The sequence below is a fragment of the Musa acuminata genome, chromosome BXJ1-1 (genome assembly GCF_036884655.1).
Source record: "Musa acuminata AAA Group cultivar baxijiao chromosome BXJ1-1, Cavendish_Baxijiao_AAA, whole genome shotgun sequence".
NCBI lineage: Eukaryota > Viridiplantae > Streptophyta > Magnoliopsida > Zingiberales > Musaceae > Musa > Musa acuminata.
This window is the reverse complement of record NC_088327.1, coordinates 8,880,388-8,893,533: the sequence shown is the minus strand read 5'-3', so window position 1 is coordinate 8,893,533 and position 13,146 is coordinate 8,880,388. Positions and strand designations below refer to the sequence as shown.

The 13,146-nt window shown below is 45.2% G+C and overlaps 1 protein-coding gene across 1 annotated transcript; it reads left to right on the top strand.

Moving 5' to 3' along the window:
• Positions 1–6,508: 6,508 nt before the first annotated feature.
• LOC135657072 (putative multidrug resistance protein) lies at positions 6,509–11,017 on the top strand. The gene is made up of 7 exons (XM_065175925.1): positions 6,509–6,858; positions 6,953–7,007; positions 7,084–7,262; positions 7,358–7,815; positions 7,945–8,485; positions 8,582–9,469; positions 9,548–11,017. Exons 1-7 carry the CDS (start codon positions 6,628–6,630, stop codon positions 10,904–10,906), a joined length of 3,711 nt encoding a protein of 1,236 aa, XP_065031997.1. The 5' UTR covers positions 6,509–6,627; the 3' UTR covers positions 10,907–11,017.
• Positions 11,018–13,146: the final 2,129 nt, after the last annotated feature.

The window sequence follows — 13,146 nt, the reverse complement described above, 5'->3', positions numbered from 1 at the left end:
TTTCATACCTTTATAATATTGAGTTTCCGTCTAAAATATCAATCTTGAAACGAAGTGATTGAAATACTTTACAAGCGAAAGACTAAGGAAATCGATTGATTGGTCAAGTATGAATGTGAAAAACATAGAATTGATGTCTAACAACTTGGTCTTTAATAAAGTGGAAGTCGATGACAATATATTTCATACGAAAGTGGAACATCGAGTCAAAACATAAGTAGGTGGCACCGATATTATCACAATATATTATTGGAGAGGATTGGGAGGTGATGTCAAGTTTGTATTCTATTTTTTGGAACTTTAATAAATTTGCTCCAAGGAAGATAATATAAGTTGATATAGATGTTCTATCAACAGTATTACTTGCCAATTAACATAAATGAAGGTATAGAGATAAAGGGATGAGTGTTTACAAAGAAAAAATTTATGATTAAGAGTTCCTTTAAGATATCACAAGATATATTGATCAATGCATGGTGAAAGGTTAGTGCATGAATTATGGTAATTTATTTACTGTAAATAAAATATCTGGACATATAATAGTTAAATACTATAAAGGACCTTGTACTTATCGATATTACGTAGGATCCATAATATAGCTGTCATTATATAATTTGAGTGACTTTATATAGGAGAGTGGGATGACAACTTCTTTAATATTATGTATGTTCGTCTTTAATAATAGATCTCAAATGCACTTCCTTTGAGATAGAAAAAATAAGAAGATATGAACGTTGCTTCAACTTTAAAAAAATAACATAAGATTCTTATGTCTTTAATAGAGAATCAATTTAATAATTACCTGATCTTTATGAAATTATTATATATAATAATAATATCATTCACATAAATCAGTAAACATATATCACATCCTTTTTGTTATTATAAAAATAAAGAGCAATCAAATTTGGAGTTAATGAAGCCAACTAACATAAAAATGAGTCAAGTTTAATATATTAAGCTCTTAAGCTTGATGAAGTCCATAAATAATTTTTTATAGATTACAAATATGGTTTGAATATTGAGAGTAGATAAAGTCGGGAGGTTACTGCATAAAGATATCTTTAATTGAGGTCCTTTACAAAAAAGTATTATTAACATTTAGTTGATATATATTAGCCTTTAGTGGTAGTCAAACTAAAGATGAGTCGAATTGTTGTTGGTTTAACAACTAGATTAAATGCTTTTGTGAAATTAACACCTGGTCATTGATGAAACGTTTTGGCCACTAGTTGTGCATTGTATCTAGAAATGAAATCATTTGAATTTCACTTAATTTAAAAATCTACGTACACTCGATAATATTTTATATGAGGTGAGATAATACGGTCTATATGACATTCTTGAGTAAAGTATCATATTCCTCACACATGATTTTATGTTATTATAAAGATTTTTTAGCTTGGATAATGCTTGTGGGTTCAGTAAGGCCTAGTGGAGAGCTTATAACAATGCTGAAATTAAGGATTTGGTATAGTTTGAAGATGTCATTTTTGGAGTATGTTATCATGTGATGTTCAATATCACTAGTATCATTTGATTTTGTTGATGGTATGAGAATTAGTAAAGAGTTAATGACACATACCTGATCAAGTTGATGTCATTCGGTATCACTTAGTCGAGGAGAGGACAAAGGCATCATTTTTTGTGCCAAAGGTGTTGCTTCATCGAGTATTACAAGGTGAGTGGTGAAGAAGTGGATGAAGAAATTACAGAAGGGGTGAGGTGTTAAACTAGAGCAATAAGCGAGTACAAGGATCTAAGAAAGAACCTGTTGATTGATATGGTAAGAGGTGCGCTTGAGAGAGTTTGAAGTGTACTAATATGAACGTGATGATGGATGGTCGTTATAGTGACTCGATTGCTGAATGAGCAAGATTTAAAAAGGGAAATATAGACTTAATAAAAATAACATGACATGATACAAATACCTTATAAGTTTAAGGATCAAAACACCAAAAAAAAATTTATTCAAGGGAGTACCCGATGAAGATATTCGGTTTGGATCTTAGTGTTAATTTGCGTGAAGTGTAAGGGCATAACTAGGGATAACATAAGCAACTAAATATTTTAAGATCTTGAAAGTTTAAGGTTTTATAAAATAATCGTTCAAATGATGAATGATATTATAGGACTACGGTGAGTATGTGATTAATAAGGTAGATCATAGTTTGTTTAGAATGCTACTAACCAAAATGGTAGTGGTATGAAGGCTTGGTATAGGAGGGTGAGATCAATTTCAATTACGTGTATGTCCGTTTATTCGATAGAGTCAACTAGTCGAGTTGTGTGCAATGGTAACTTAAGATGTTATATTTAACATAATGCGAGATAAGTTGTTAAAACTCGATACTTACCTCCTTCATTAGAGTAAATTATTTTAATAGTAGATCGAAAGAAATTTTCGACCACCTTTTTAAGACGAGTAAAGATTATGATAACTTCATTTTGAGAGGATAGAGTCTATATGTTTAGTAAAGTAATATATAAAAATAATATAAAATATAAAATTATCAAAGAAAACGGTTGGAGCAAGGGAGGAATATAACATCTTAGGGAAGAGGGAGAAATAAAAAGAGAGGGATAATAAAAAAAAAAAGGGAGGAAACCTTACTTGAGAGCAAAGAGAGCTTTCCTATGGAAGTACGATAATTTTATTTGTTGATATAATAATATATATTTATTCAGATTTGAGGATGAGATTTTTTTGAATTATATACGCCTATATTATGATGATGATGATGATTAATCTTTAAATTATAAATTAATTATAAAATATCATTATACTTATTTCTATCGTGATCATCATCTCTGGAGAGGAGAGGAGAGGAGAGGTTCGACTTGCAGAGGCTGCTCGCTTTTAAAAACCACTCGACCATAATAGCGAGACTCCGTCGTGCCTTGGCACTAAGCTATCACCACCGTGAGACTAACGACGCGTGTTTGCTTGGTTAACCTCCATGCATAAGTAACCAAAAATATAGTTTAAACGCCACTCACTATCTATCTATCTATCCATCAATAAAATCACCAAACGCTTTACGTATTCGATATGGAGTATTCTTTCTAAAATATGAAAAACTTCGATAATATTATTATATTATAAAACCAGTACAGATCATCATTCTACACCTCTTAGAAGAAATCCAAGTGATCCTCTATGATGATAATATTAAAGAAGAAAAAAAAAGGCAAGAGCATCATATCAAAAAAATTTGAATTGATGTGAAAAGTTAGATGGATCTATCATATCAAAAGTGTTAGTTAATATTTTAAGTCAATAAAGTCCTGACTGTGATAGTAAAGGTGGCGTAGGATTGAGTCTCGTTTCACCGCTTTTCTTTAGAAAAGTCAAACTAAATTAATTATCTTATAACATATAAAAGAGAATCAAACTATAATATAATATGTTATATTAGAGTTTGATTCTAAATTATATTGACATCAATATGATGCAAAAATTAGACATGTCAAATATGATCTCACATTTGAAGAATTGTTTTTTAGAGTTAAAAAGTATCTATTATAAGTAAAGAGAACTTAGAATTGTTTTATAGAGTTAAAAAGGATCTATTATCATTAAGTAGAATAAGATTATTTTGCATCAATGATTTAGATCTATCATTAAGTTAAAAATAATGGTGGATTTAAATATATTTTTACTTCTCTTAAAATTTAAATTCTGGTGCACAACCATGCACGCGTGGCTTTCTTCATCATTTCATTCAAGCAAGCGGCTAAGAATCTAAGAATCCCATCCATGGCAAGCCTCTCCAACAAGGCAGCAACACCCCCGTGGATTGCTCCTCAGCTGCCGATTCCGGTCTCGGTGCAATATGATGTTGCTCATCCATCGCATTGCTTGTTTCAATTAGCTTGTAATCTTTCTTATGAATATTTTTAGGGGAAAATATTGATGATATGGTCTAGACTCTTATGCACAAGAATATCTAGATGTCTTAGAGGTAGAAATACTATGCTCTTAAGGTAGAAATGTCATGCTTCTAAGAAGTCACGAAGATTGAAATCGGAAAGAGTTTCTCGATTCAATCTTTATGGCGATTAAGTTAGTAATATGAGATCCTCAAATGTATTTTGTTTAAATATTTTTTTATATCTTAGAGGATAAGAAGAGAGTTTATGATTTTCGTCGTAATTGATAAGAAGAAAGCTTGTGATTATCTTCCTTACCGTAAAGGATGAAAAGAAAACTTATAATTATTTTTCTTATCATAATGAATGAGAAAGGCTTGTGTTTCCTTCTTTGAAGATTCATACACTTGGATCTCATGTGGCATTCACGTGCCATATGATAATAGATTCCCTATCAAATATAAATTTAAATAGCACACTTATGCCAACATGATAAGTCACATATATAATCCATCTAAGATATATTAAGCTCCACTCATATATGCATGTGTATATGGAGAATCGGGGGGATGCTTCGGTTCTAACATCTTACTCATGAGAAATTTTTCGTTTTGAGATTGTTCGATTTAACTAAGATAGATTAGAGGTTTTTGGCTTTCGACTTTTCCATTCGATCAAATAAAACTTCATTCATTTTAGTTGATATTTATCGTTCTTTCGAGGTGGCAACGAAAATTACAGATTAAAGAAGCACGTTCATATTGGGTCATCCTATTCAGCCCGATAGCTTTCCAGCTTTGAAGGTCTAAAAAGAGGATGTCAAAAGATGGATCGATCGATCGATCGATCCTCCATTATTGGATGACTTTATAAGATCCACTTGTTTCTTATTTCTTTTGTAACGATGTCTGTCCACTCTTTAACTAAAGGAACTAAATGCTCACCTTTTTGCATCATTAGTGTCCATTTAACTAACGTGTATCTTTCCTAGCCTTTAAACTTGGCTTCCCTTTCTCTCGAGAGCACCGCACCATTCATATAATGCATGGTTTCGTCGACTTGAATTGTTTTGTCTATATAAAATGAGGAAATTAGTTAAAGTCCTTTACTATTGAAGGAGTATGCATACATTGTTTTTAGATCACATCATTTAATAATCCTTTAATATCACATTTGCTTAAGCGTCAAAGGCAGTCAGTACTTATATCGACTCGTACATGCATGGATTTTGCTATTATTAAAGGGATACGTAATTAACATCAAGACATATTAGTGTGGGGATCAAACTTAATGGTATAGTCATAGATGGGATGGGAAGAAAATTTAAAGGGCATTTTTTCCTTGAGCTTTTACCTAATGATGCCCTCCAATTAGTTTTTATCTAGGGATATCCTATGTCATCATCTTGATGAAAATATCCTTGCACCACCACCCTCGTTGGCATCGTCATCATCGCCTCGTTACATCACGTTGGAGCGGAGGCGATGGTGTGTCGATAATTAGGGGTATTGGTAGTGATGAAGGGGCATTTTTGTTTAAGTGATAAAAAAAAATACCATTAGATAAAAACTCAATAACAAAGATTTTTTTTAAAAAAAAATATTTAAATTTAAATGGACCTATCAGACTATTATCAATAACTTAGGCTTATACATTATGGGTCAATAGTTCAATCTTAACAAAGCTAATGAGTCTACTTATATATTGAGTTAGATTATGACAAATGGTATCAACGTCAACCAAGTATCAAACATGATAAGAAGTTTAAATAAAAAAAAGTTTATCATAAATGAAGGTCAACATGTTATGATTTGATCAAGATTATCTTGAGCCTTAAAATGACATCAAGCTTTTATTCGAAACATATTATAGCAATCTAACTTAGTTCTACATAAAAAATGAACAAACATTTATATTAACTTATAAGATTCTGATAAATAAACTATTATTAACCGGGCTTAAATAGTATGGGTAAAGGGTCCAACTCAACAAATTTTAATAGATCACTTATCATATCAAATTAAATCATGACAAATGATTTCAAAACCAACATAGTATTAAGCATGATGAAAAATTACTTTTTAATAAAATTAGAGACTATATAGACCTCATATGCATGCAATATGTTAGCATCAATTTTTGATAAAAAAAATGTATAGAGTATATATAACTAATGTTCACTTTACACCAATTACAAGAAGCTTAGATCATTGACAAGCCCATCATACTACTCTCCGAGTAGTATGAGATTAGAGTGGCATACAACAGTTCGATGGGGACACCCTTTACTATTGGCCGCATTGAAAGATTCCGATTTAACAGGCTGCAAAGTATCAACGTACAGAGAGAGAGAGAGAGAGAGAGAGAGAGAGAGAGCACATCTTGTACGTGCCGGAGACAGGTTCTTGGGAGTCACCACTTGCTGCAAACGACGAGCGATCCTAATGATAGCGTGACGAATTTTGACAGGAAAACAAGTGATCGTGAGTCTTAGATCAGCTCCTACGGCCACTCAGTGCCTTCCGCCTCGTCGAGGAGCGTGACAGGTGCGACCAACAAGGTTCTTTGATGGTGAGGAACTGGGAAACACTACCACTAGCTTACAGGGGAAATTAATGGATGGCAAAATGGACTGTCGTCGATAGAGACAGATTTGAGTGGGGTGCGACACTTATTCGTCTTCTTCCTCCTCCTCCTCCCTCCTCGAGCAATATATATAGCAGGGAGAAGGAGCGAGAGAAGGTGCAGGCGGAAATGGAGGCGGAAACGGGGAAGGGAGACAAGAAGAGAAGCCCTTTCTCCTCTTTCTGGACCATCTTCATGCATGCAGATGCTACGGACATGTTGCTGATGGCTGTGGGGTTCGTCGGCGCCGCCGGGAGCGGCTTCACGACGCCCTTCATTCTCCTCGTCACCACCAGCATCATGAACAACCTCGGCGCCGGCCCCTCCACCTCCACTCATTTCATCGACAACGTTAACAAAGTTAGATTCTCTCCTCTTCTTTTCCCTCGACCTGCGTCTATATCTCATCCTTCTCACGCTTCCTTCTTCCCCCTCCCCCTCCTCCCTTCCCCAGGACTCTCTCGACTTTGTGTACCTGTCGCTGTTGGTCTTCGTGACGTGTTTCTTAGGTACGCAGACAACACCAAGCCTCTCCCTTTGCTTTCCGTCCCTTTCGTTGGCTGACGGTGGCTGTGGTGATCGCAGAAGGATACTGTTGGACGAGGACAGGGGACCGACAAGCCATGCGTATGCGAACGCGATACCTGAAGGCGATCCTGAGGCAGGACGTGGAGTACTTCGACCTCAACGTCACCTCCATGTCCGAGGTCATCACCAGCGTCTCCAGCGACAGCTTCATCATCCAAGACGTCCTCGGCGAGAAGGTGATCAGCACCAACTTCTCTACCCTTCTCGTCACATGTCCTTGCACATGCACGTCCAGCGTTGCTGAACGACCTCCGGAACGTCGTCGCTGCAGGTGCCCAACTTCGTGAAGAACGTAGCGTTGTTTGTCGGCAGCTACTCGATCGGGTTCGTCGTGATGTGGAGGCTCGCGCTGGTTGCCTTCCCCACTTTCTTGCTTCTCGTCATACCTGGCATCATGTATGGTAGGATATTCATGGACCTGGCGAAGAATATCCGTGATGAGTACGAGAAGGCCGGCGCCATCGCGGAGCAGGCGGTCTCCTCCGTGCGCACCGCCTACTCTTCCGTCGCCGAGCTGCGCACCATGAGCATGTTCTCGAACGCGCTCGAGAATTCCGTGAAGCTCGGCCTGCGTCAGGGGCTGGCCAAGGGCGTCGCCGTCGGGAGCAACGCCGTCACCTTCGCCATCTGGGCCTTCATAACTTGGTACGGCAGCCGGGTTGCCATGCACCACGGTGTCAAGGGTGGCCATATCTTCGCTGTTGGCACTGCAATCGTCAGAGGAGGCCTGTAATACTCTCTCTCTCTCTCTCTCTCTCTCTCTCTCTCTCTCTCTCTCTCTCTTCTCCACCACGATCTCACCATACTCATTACTCACTCTACCTCTGCTCACCATACTCACCATCTAATTGGAAACAGGGCATTCGGATCTGGGCTCTCCAACATCAAGTACTTCTCAGAGGCGAGCTCGGCCGGAGAGAGGATTCTAAAAGTGATGAAAAGAATACCGAGAATTGATTCAGACAGCACAGAGGGCATAGTAATGGAGAATATCTCCGGCGATGTGGAGTTCAGATCGGTGGAATTTGCTTACCCTTCACGTCCCGATAGCATCATACTGAATGACTTCAACCTGAAGGTTGCGGCAGGAACTACAGTGGCTTTGGTTGGTGGCAGTGGATCGGGGAAGTCAACAGTCATCGCACTGATGGAGAGATTCTACGATCCACGACGGGGTGAGGTTTTGCTTGATGGAATTGACATAAGGAGCCTTAGACTCAAATGGTTGAGGTCACAGATAGGATTGGTAAGCCAAGAGCCAACCTTGTTTGCCACCTCCATAAAGGAGAACATATTGTTTGGCAAGGAAGAAGCAACCATGGAAGAGGTGGTGGCAGCTGCCAAGGCCTCTAATGCCCACAACTTCATCTCTCAGCTGCCCCAGGGATATGACACGAAGGTAATATTGTCTTCTAATGCTATATTTCCTGTCATTACAACGTGACATGTCAAATGCTTGTGTGTTACAAGAACTTAGTAAGGAACTACTCTGCAGGTAGGAGAAAGAGGCATTCAGATGTCAGGAGGTCAGAAGCAGCGGATAGCGATCGCAAGGGCTGTGCTGAAGTCGCCAAAGATTCTGCTTCTTGACGAAGCCACAAGTGCATTGGACTCGGAGTCGGAGCGGATCGTCCAAGAAGCACTCGACCTGGCGTCGGTTGGCCGGACCACCATCGTCGTAGCCCACCGCTTGTCCACGATCCGGAACGCCGACGCGATCGCTGTGGTGCAGGCCGGCCGAGTCATGGAGCTCGGCTCCCACGACGACCTCATTCGCGATGAAGACGGACTCTATTCATCCCTCGTTCGCCTCCAGCAGACGACGAGAGCAACAGTGGGCGAGGACTCCAGCTCATCGTCGGTAGCACCGGTAGCCTCCTCTCTGCTCTGTGACCGCAAGAGCCGTAGCTTCTCAGTTTGCAGCAGATCCAACTCTGCTACCTCTTCAAGGCACCAAGAAGCGCACGATGAGCTCGAGGCGATTGCTCGCCCGGTTCCTTCCCTGCGGAGGCTGCTGCTGCTGAACGCGCCAGAGTGGCGGCAGGCGGTGATGGGGAGCCTGGGCGCGGTGGCTTTCGGCGCCGTGCAGCCGCTGTACTCCTTCGTGATGGGGAGCATGATATCCATGTTCTTTCTAACGGATCATGAGCAGATCAAATCGAACACGACGACGTACTGCCTCGTCTTCGTCGCCCTGTCGGTCCTCTCCTTCTTGGTCAACATTCTGCTGCACTACAACTTCGGGGCCATGGGGGAGTATCTGACGAAGCGGGTGAGAGAGAGGATGCTCTCCAAGATCCTCACTTTCGAGGTCGGGTGGTTCGATCGGGACGAGAACTGCACCGGCGCCGTTTGCTCTCGGCTCGCCAACGATGCCAATGTGGTCGGTGGTCTTCTCCATCGATAGCAATTCTTGATGTTCAAATCTCAGTATCACTTCACTGTCGTTCTCCTGTTGCAGGTGAGGATGTTGGTGGGTGATCGGATGTCATTGATCATTCAGACAGTCTCTGCTGTCACCATCGCATGGACGATGGGCCTTGCCATCGCATGGAAGCTGGGCCTCGTCTTGATCGCCATCCAACCCCTGATAATAGTCTGCTACTACTGCCGCAAGGTCATCCTTCAGAGCATGTCCAAGAAGGCCAGGGCGTCCCAGTCCGAGAGCAGCAAGGTTGCGACCGAGGCCGTCGCAAACGTGCGAACCATCACTGCCTTCTCGTCGCAGGACCGGATCATCCACCTGTTCGAGAGAACCCAAGACAGGCCGCGGCAGAAAAGCGTTTGGCAGTCGTGCGTGGCCGGCATCGTCCTCGGCCTCTCCGAGGCTCTCATGAGGTGCAGCTGGTCCCTGGCCTTTTGGTACGGCGGCAGGCTGATGTTTCATGGCCACATCACCGCCAAGGCTCTGTTTCAGAACGTGCTGATCCTAATAAGCACAGGCCGCGTCATCGCCGAGGGTGGAAGCATGACTTCCGACCTCGCCAAGGGAGCAGATGGAGTCAGCTCGGTGTTCGCAGTGCTGGATCGGTGTACCCACATCGATCCCGAGGACGACAGAGGTTATCGCCCGAAGAAGCTAGCCGGCGAAATCGACATCAATGGGGTTGACTTCGCATACCCGTCGCGGCCAGACGTGTTCATTTTTAGAGACTTCTCCCTCGCCATCGAGGCGGGTAAGACGACGGCATTGGTGGGTCAAAGCGGCTCCGGGAAATCAACCGTCATCGGGCTCATCGAGCGCTTCTACGATCCGCTGAAGGGGGAAGTGAGGATCGACGGCAGGGACGTGAAGTCGTATCACTTGCGGTCACTGAGGAAGCACATCGGGTTGGTGGGACAAGAGCCGACTCTGTTCGCCGGCACCGTGCGCGACAACATAGCCTACGGCACGGAGGGGGCGACGGAGGGCGAGATCGAGGAGGCAGCGAGGACGGCCAACGCCCACGACTTCATCAGCTGCCTCAAGGACGGCTACGACACGTGTTGCGGCGACAGGGGAGCGCAGCTCTCCGGGGGCCAGAAGCAGCGGATCGCGATCGCGAGGGCGGTATTGAAGAACCCGGCGGTGCTGCTGCTGGACGAGGCGACGAGCGCTCTGGATAGCCAGTCGGAGAAGGTGGTGCAGGCAGCGCTAGAGAGGGTGATGGTGGGGAGGACGTGCGTGGTGGTGGCGCACCGGCTGAGTACCGTGCGCTGCTGCCACCTCATTGCTGTGCTGGAGAAGGGATCGGTGGTGGAGAAAGGGACCCATGAATCACTTCTGGCCAAGGGGCCCGCAGGATCTTACTATGGTTTGGTCAGCCTCCGGTCTCACTGAGCTCGGACACCCAACGTGACTTCTTGGTTGCAGACTTATCATCCGTAAAGTTTCACCGTCTTCTACCATTTATTTTTAGATTTAAATTTCATGTGTTGTCATATGCCTGGAATTAAGAACATTCAATGTATTATTGATATCTTGTTGATGAGGATAGTAATTATGATAAGACTCGGCTGACGTCAGATGACGCCTCACGCAACAGCACTTGGTCAATGCAGATCGGAACGCCGACCAAGGCGCATTAACATCCTACCAAAGCTTAATTCTTTATGTCACGCCAACACAAAGTCAGACGCTACCAGCCTGCCCCTTGCAAGCGAGCAGCTCAGGAAGCAGTATGCTTCCCTATAAATACCCTCTCGTTCATTAGAAGGGGGGGGGGGGAGAGAGACAGACACACAAAAATACTTCTTCATCTGAAACCCCCTCCACATCTGCTAACTTGATCATCGGAGGGGTCGGGCCGAGCGCCTCGGCCCGACCTTTGTGCAGGTGCGAAGCCGAAGGTCCCCTCCGGACGCGCAGGCGAGGAGTTCCTGCCCGGAGGAGACGGCTACACCGTCCCGATCGGACACCGCACTCGACCGCCTCAGCGGGCTCGAGGAACGCCCCAGGGAGATCCCCGTCGTCCGGACCCGAACCAAGCCGCGTCGGCCCCGAGGCCACGGCTCAAAGTTGTTTACCACAATAGTTTGGCGCTAGAGGAAGGACCCGGAATGTCGGGTGACTGCCCACTTGAGCTGTGTCCCTCGGTCGTAGACTGCCCGAGTTCTGCCTCAGGACGACCTGCCCGCCTACGTCGTGCTCCTCGGCCGCATGTTGCCCGAGACCACACCTGCGCGGCCAGCCCGCTTGCGTCGTGCTCCTCGGCTCCATGCTCCCCGAGACACACCTGCACGGCCTGCCCGCCTGCATCGTGCTCCTCAGCTCCTCGGCCCCATGCTCCCCGAGACAGACCTGCGCGGCCAGCCCGCCTGCGTCGTGCTCCTCGGCTCCTCGGCCCCATGCGCCCCGAGACACACCTACGCGGCCAGCCCGCCTGCGTCGTGCTACTCGGCCCCATGCGCCCCAAGACACACCTGCGCGGCCAGCCCGCCTGCATCGTGCTCCTCGGCTCCATGCTCCCCGAGACCACACCTGCGCGGCCTGCACGATGCGCTCTTCGAGACCACACCTACGCGGCCAGCCCGCCTGCGTTGTGCTCCTCGGCTCCATGCTCCCCGAGACACACCTGCGCGGCCAACATGCCTGCGTCGTGCTCCTCGGTCCCATGCGCCACGAGACACACCTACGTGGCCAGCCCGCCTGCGTCGTCCTCCTCGACTCCTTGGCCCCATGCGCCCCGAGACACACCTGCGCGGCCAGCCCGCTTGCGTCGTGCTCCTCGGCTCCTCGGCCCCATGCGCCCCGAGATACACCTGCGCGGCTAGCCCGCCTACGTCGTGCTCCTCGGCTCCTTGGCTCCTCGGCCCCATGCTTCCCGAGACACACCTGCACGGCCAGCCTGCTTGCATCGTCCTCCTCGGCCTCATGGTCCCTGAGACCACACCTGCGCGGCCAACCTGCCTGCGTCGTCCTCCTCGGCTCCATGCTCCCTGAGGTCACACCATGCGTCTGCCTGCCCTACTAAGTGTGCTCGTCGGTCGCACACTACCTGGGTCACCGCTGCACACCCGACCCTTCTTAGTTGCTAAACTCCACGATTCCCACACCTTCGGCAAGGCGGCCGGCTGGGACAGTTTCTCAAAGCCGAAGCCATGCCTCGGACCCCCCCTTTTACGGCACGACTTCCTTCGGGGGGGGGGGGGAATATGATGAGGATAGTAATTATGATAAGACTCGGCTGACGTCAGATGACGCCTCACACAACAGCACCTGGTCAATGCAGATCGGAACGCCGACCGAGGTGCATTAACATCCTGCCAAAGCTCAATTCTTCACGCCATGCCAACACAAAGTCAGACGCTACCAGCCTGCCCCCTATAAACGGGTAGCTCAGGAAGTAGTATGCTTCCCTATAAATACCCTCCGTTCATTAAAAAGGGGGGGAGAGACAGACACATAAAAATACTTCTTCATATGTAACCCTCTCCACATCTGCTAACTTGATCGTCGAAGGGGTCGGGCTGAGCGCCTCGGCCCGACCTTTGTGCAGGTGCGAAGCCGAAGGTCCCCTCCGGACGCGCAGGCGAGGAGTTCCTGCCCGGAGGAGACGGCTACACCGTCCCGATCGGACA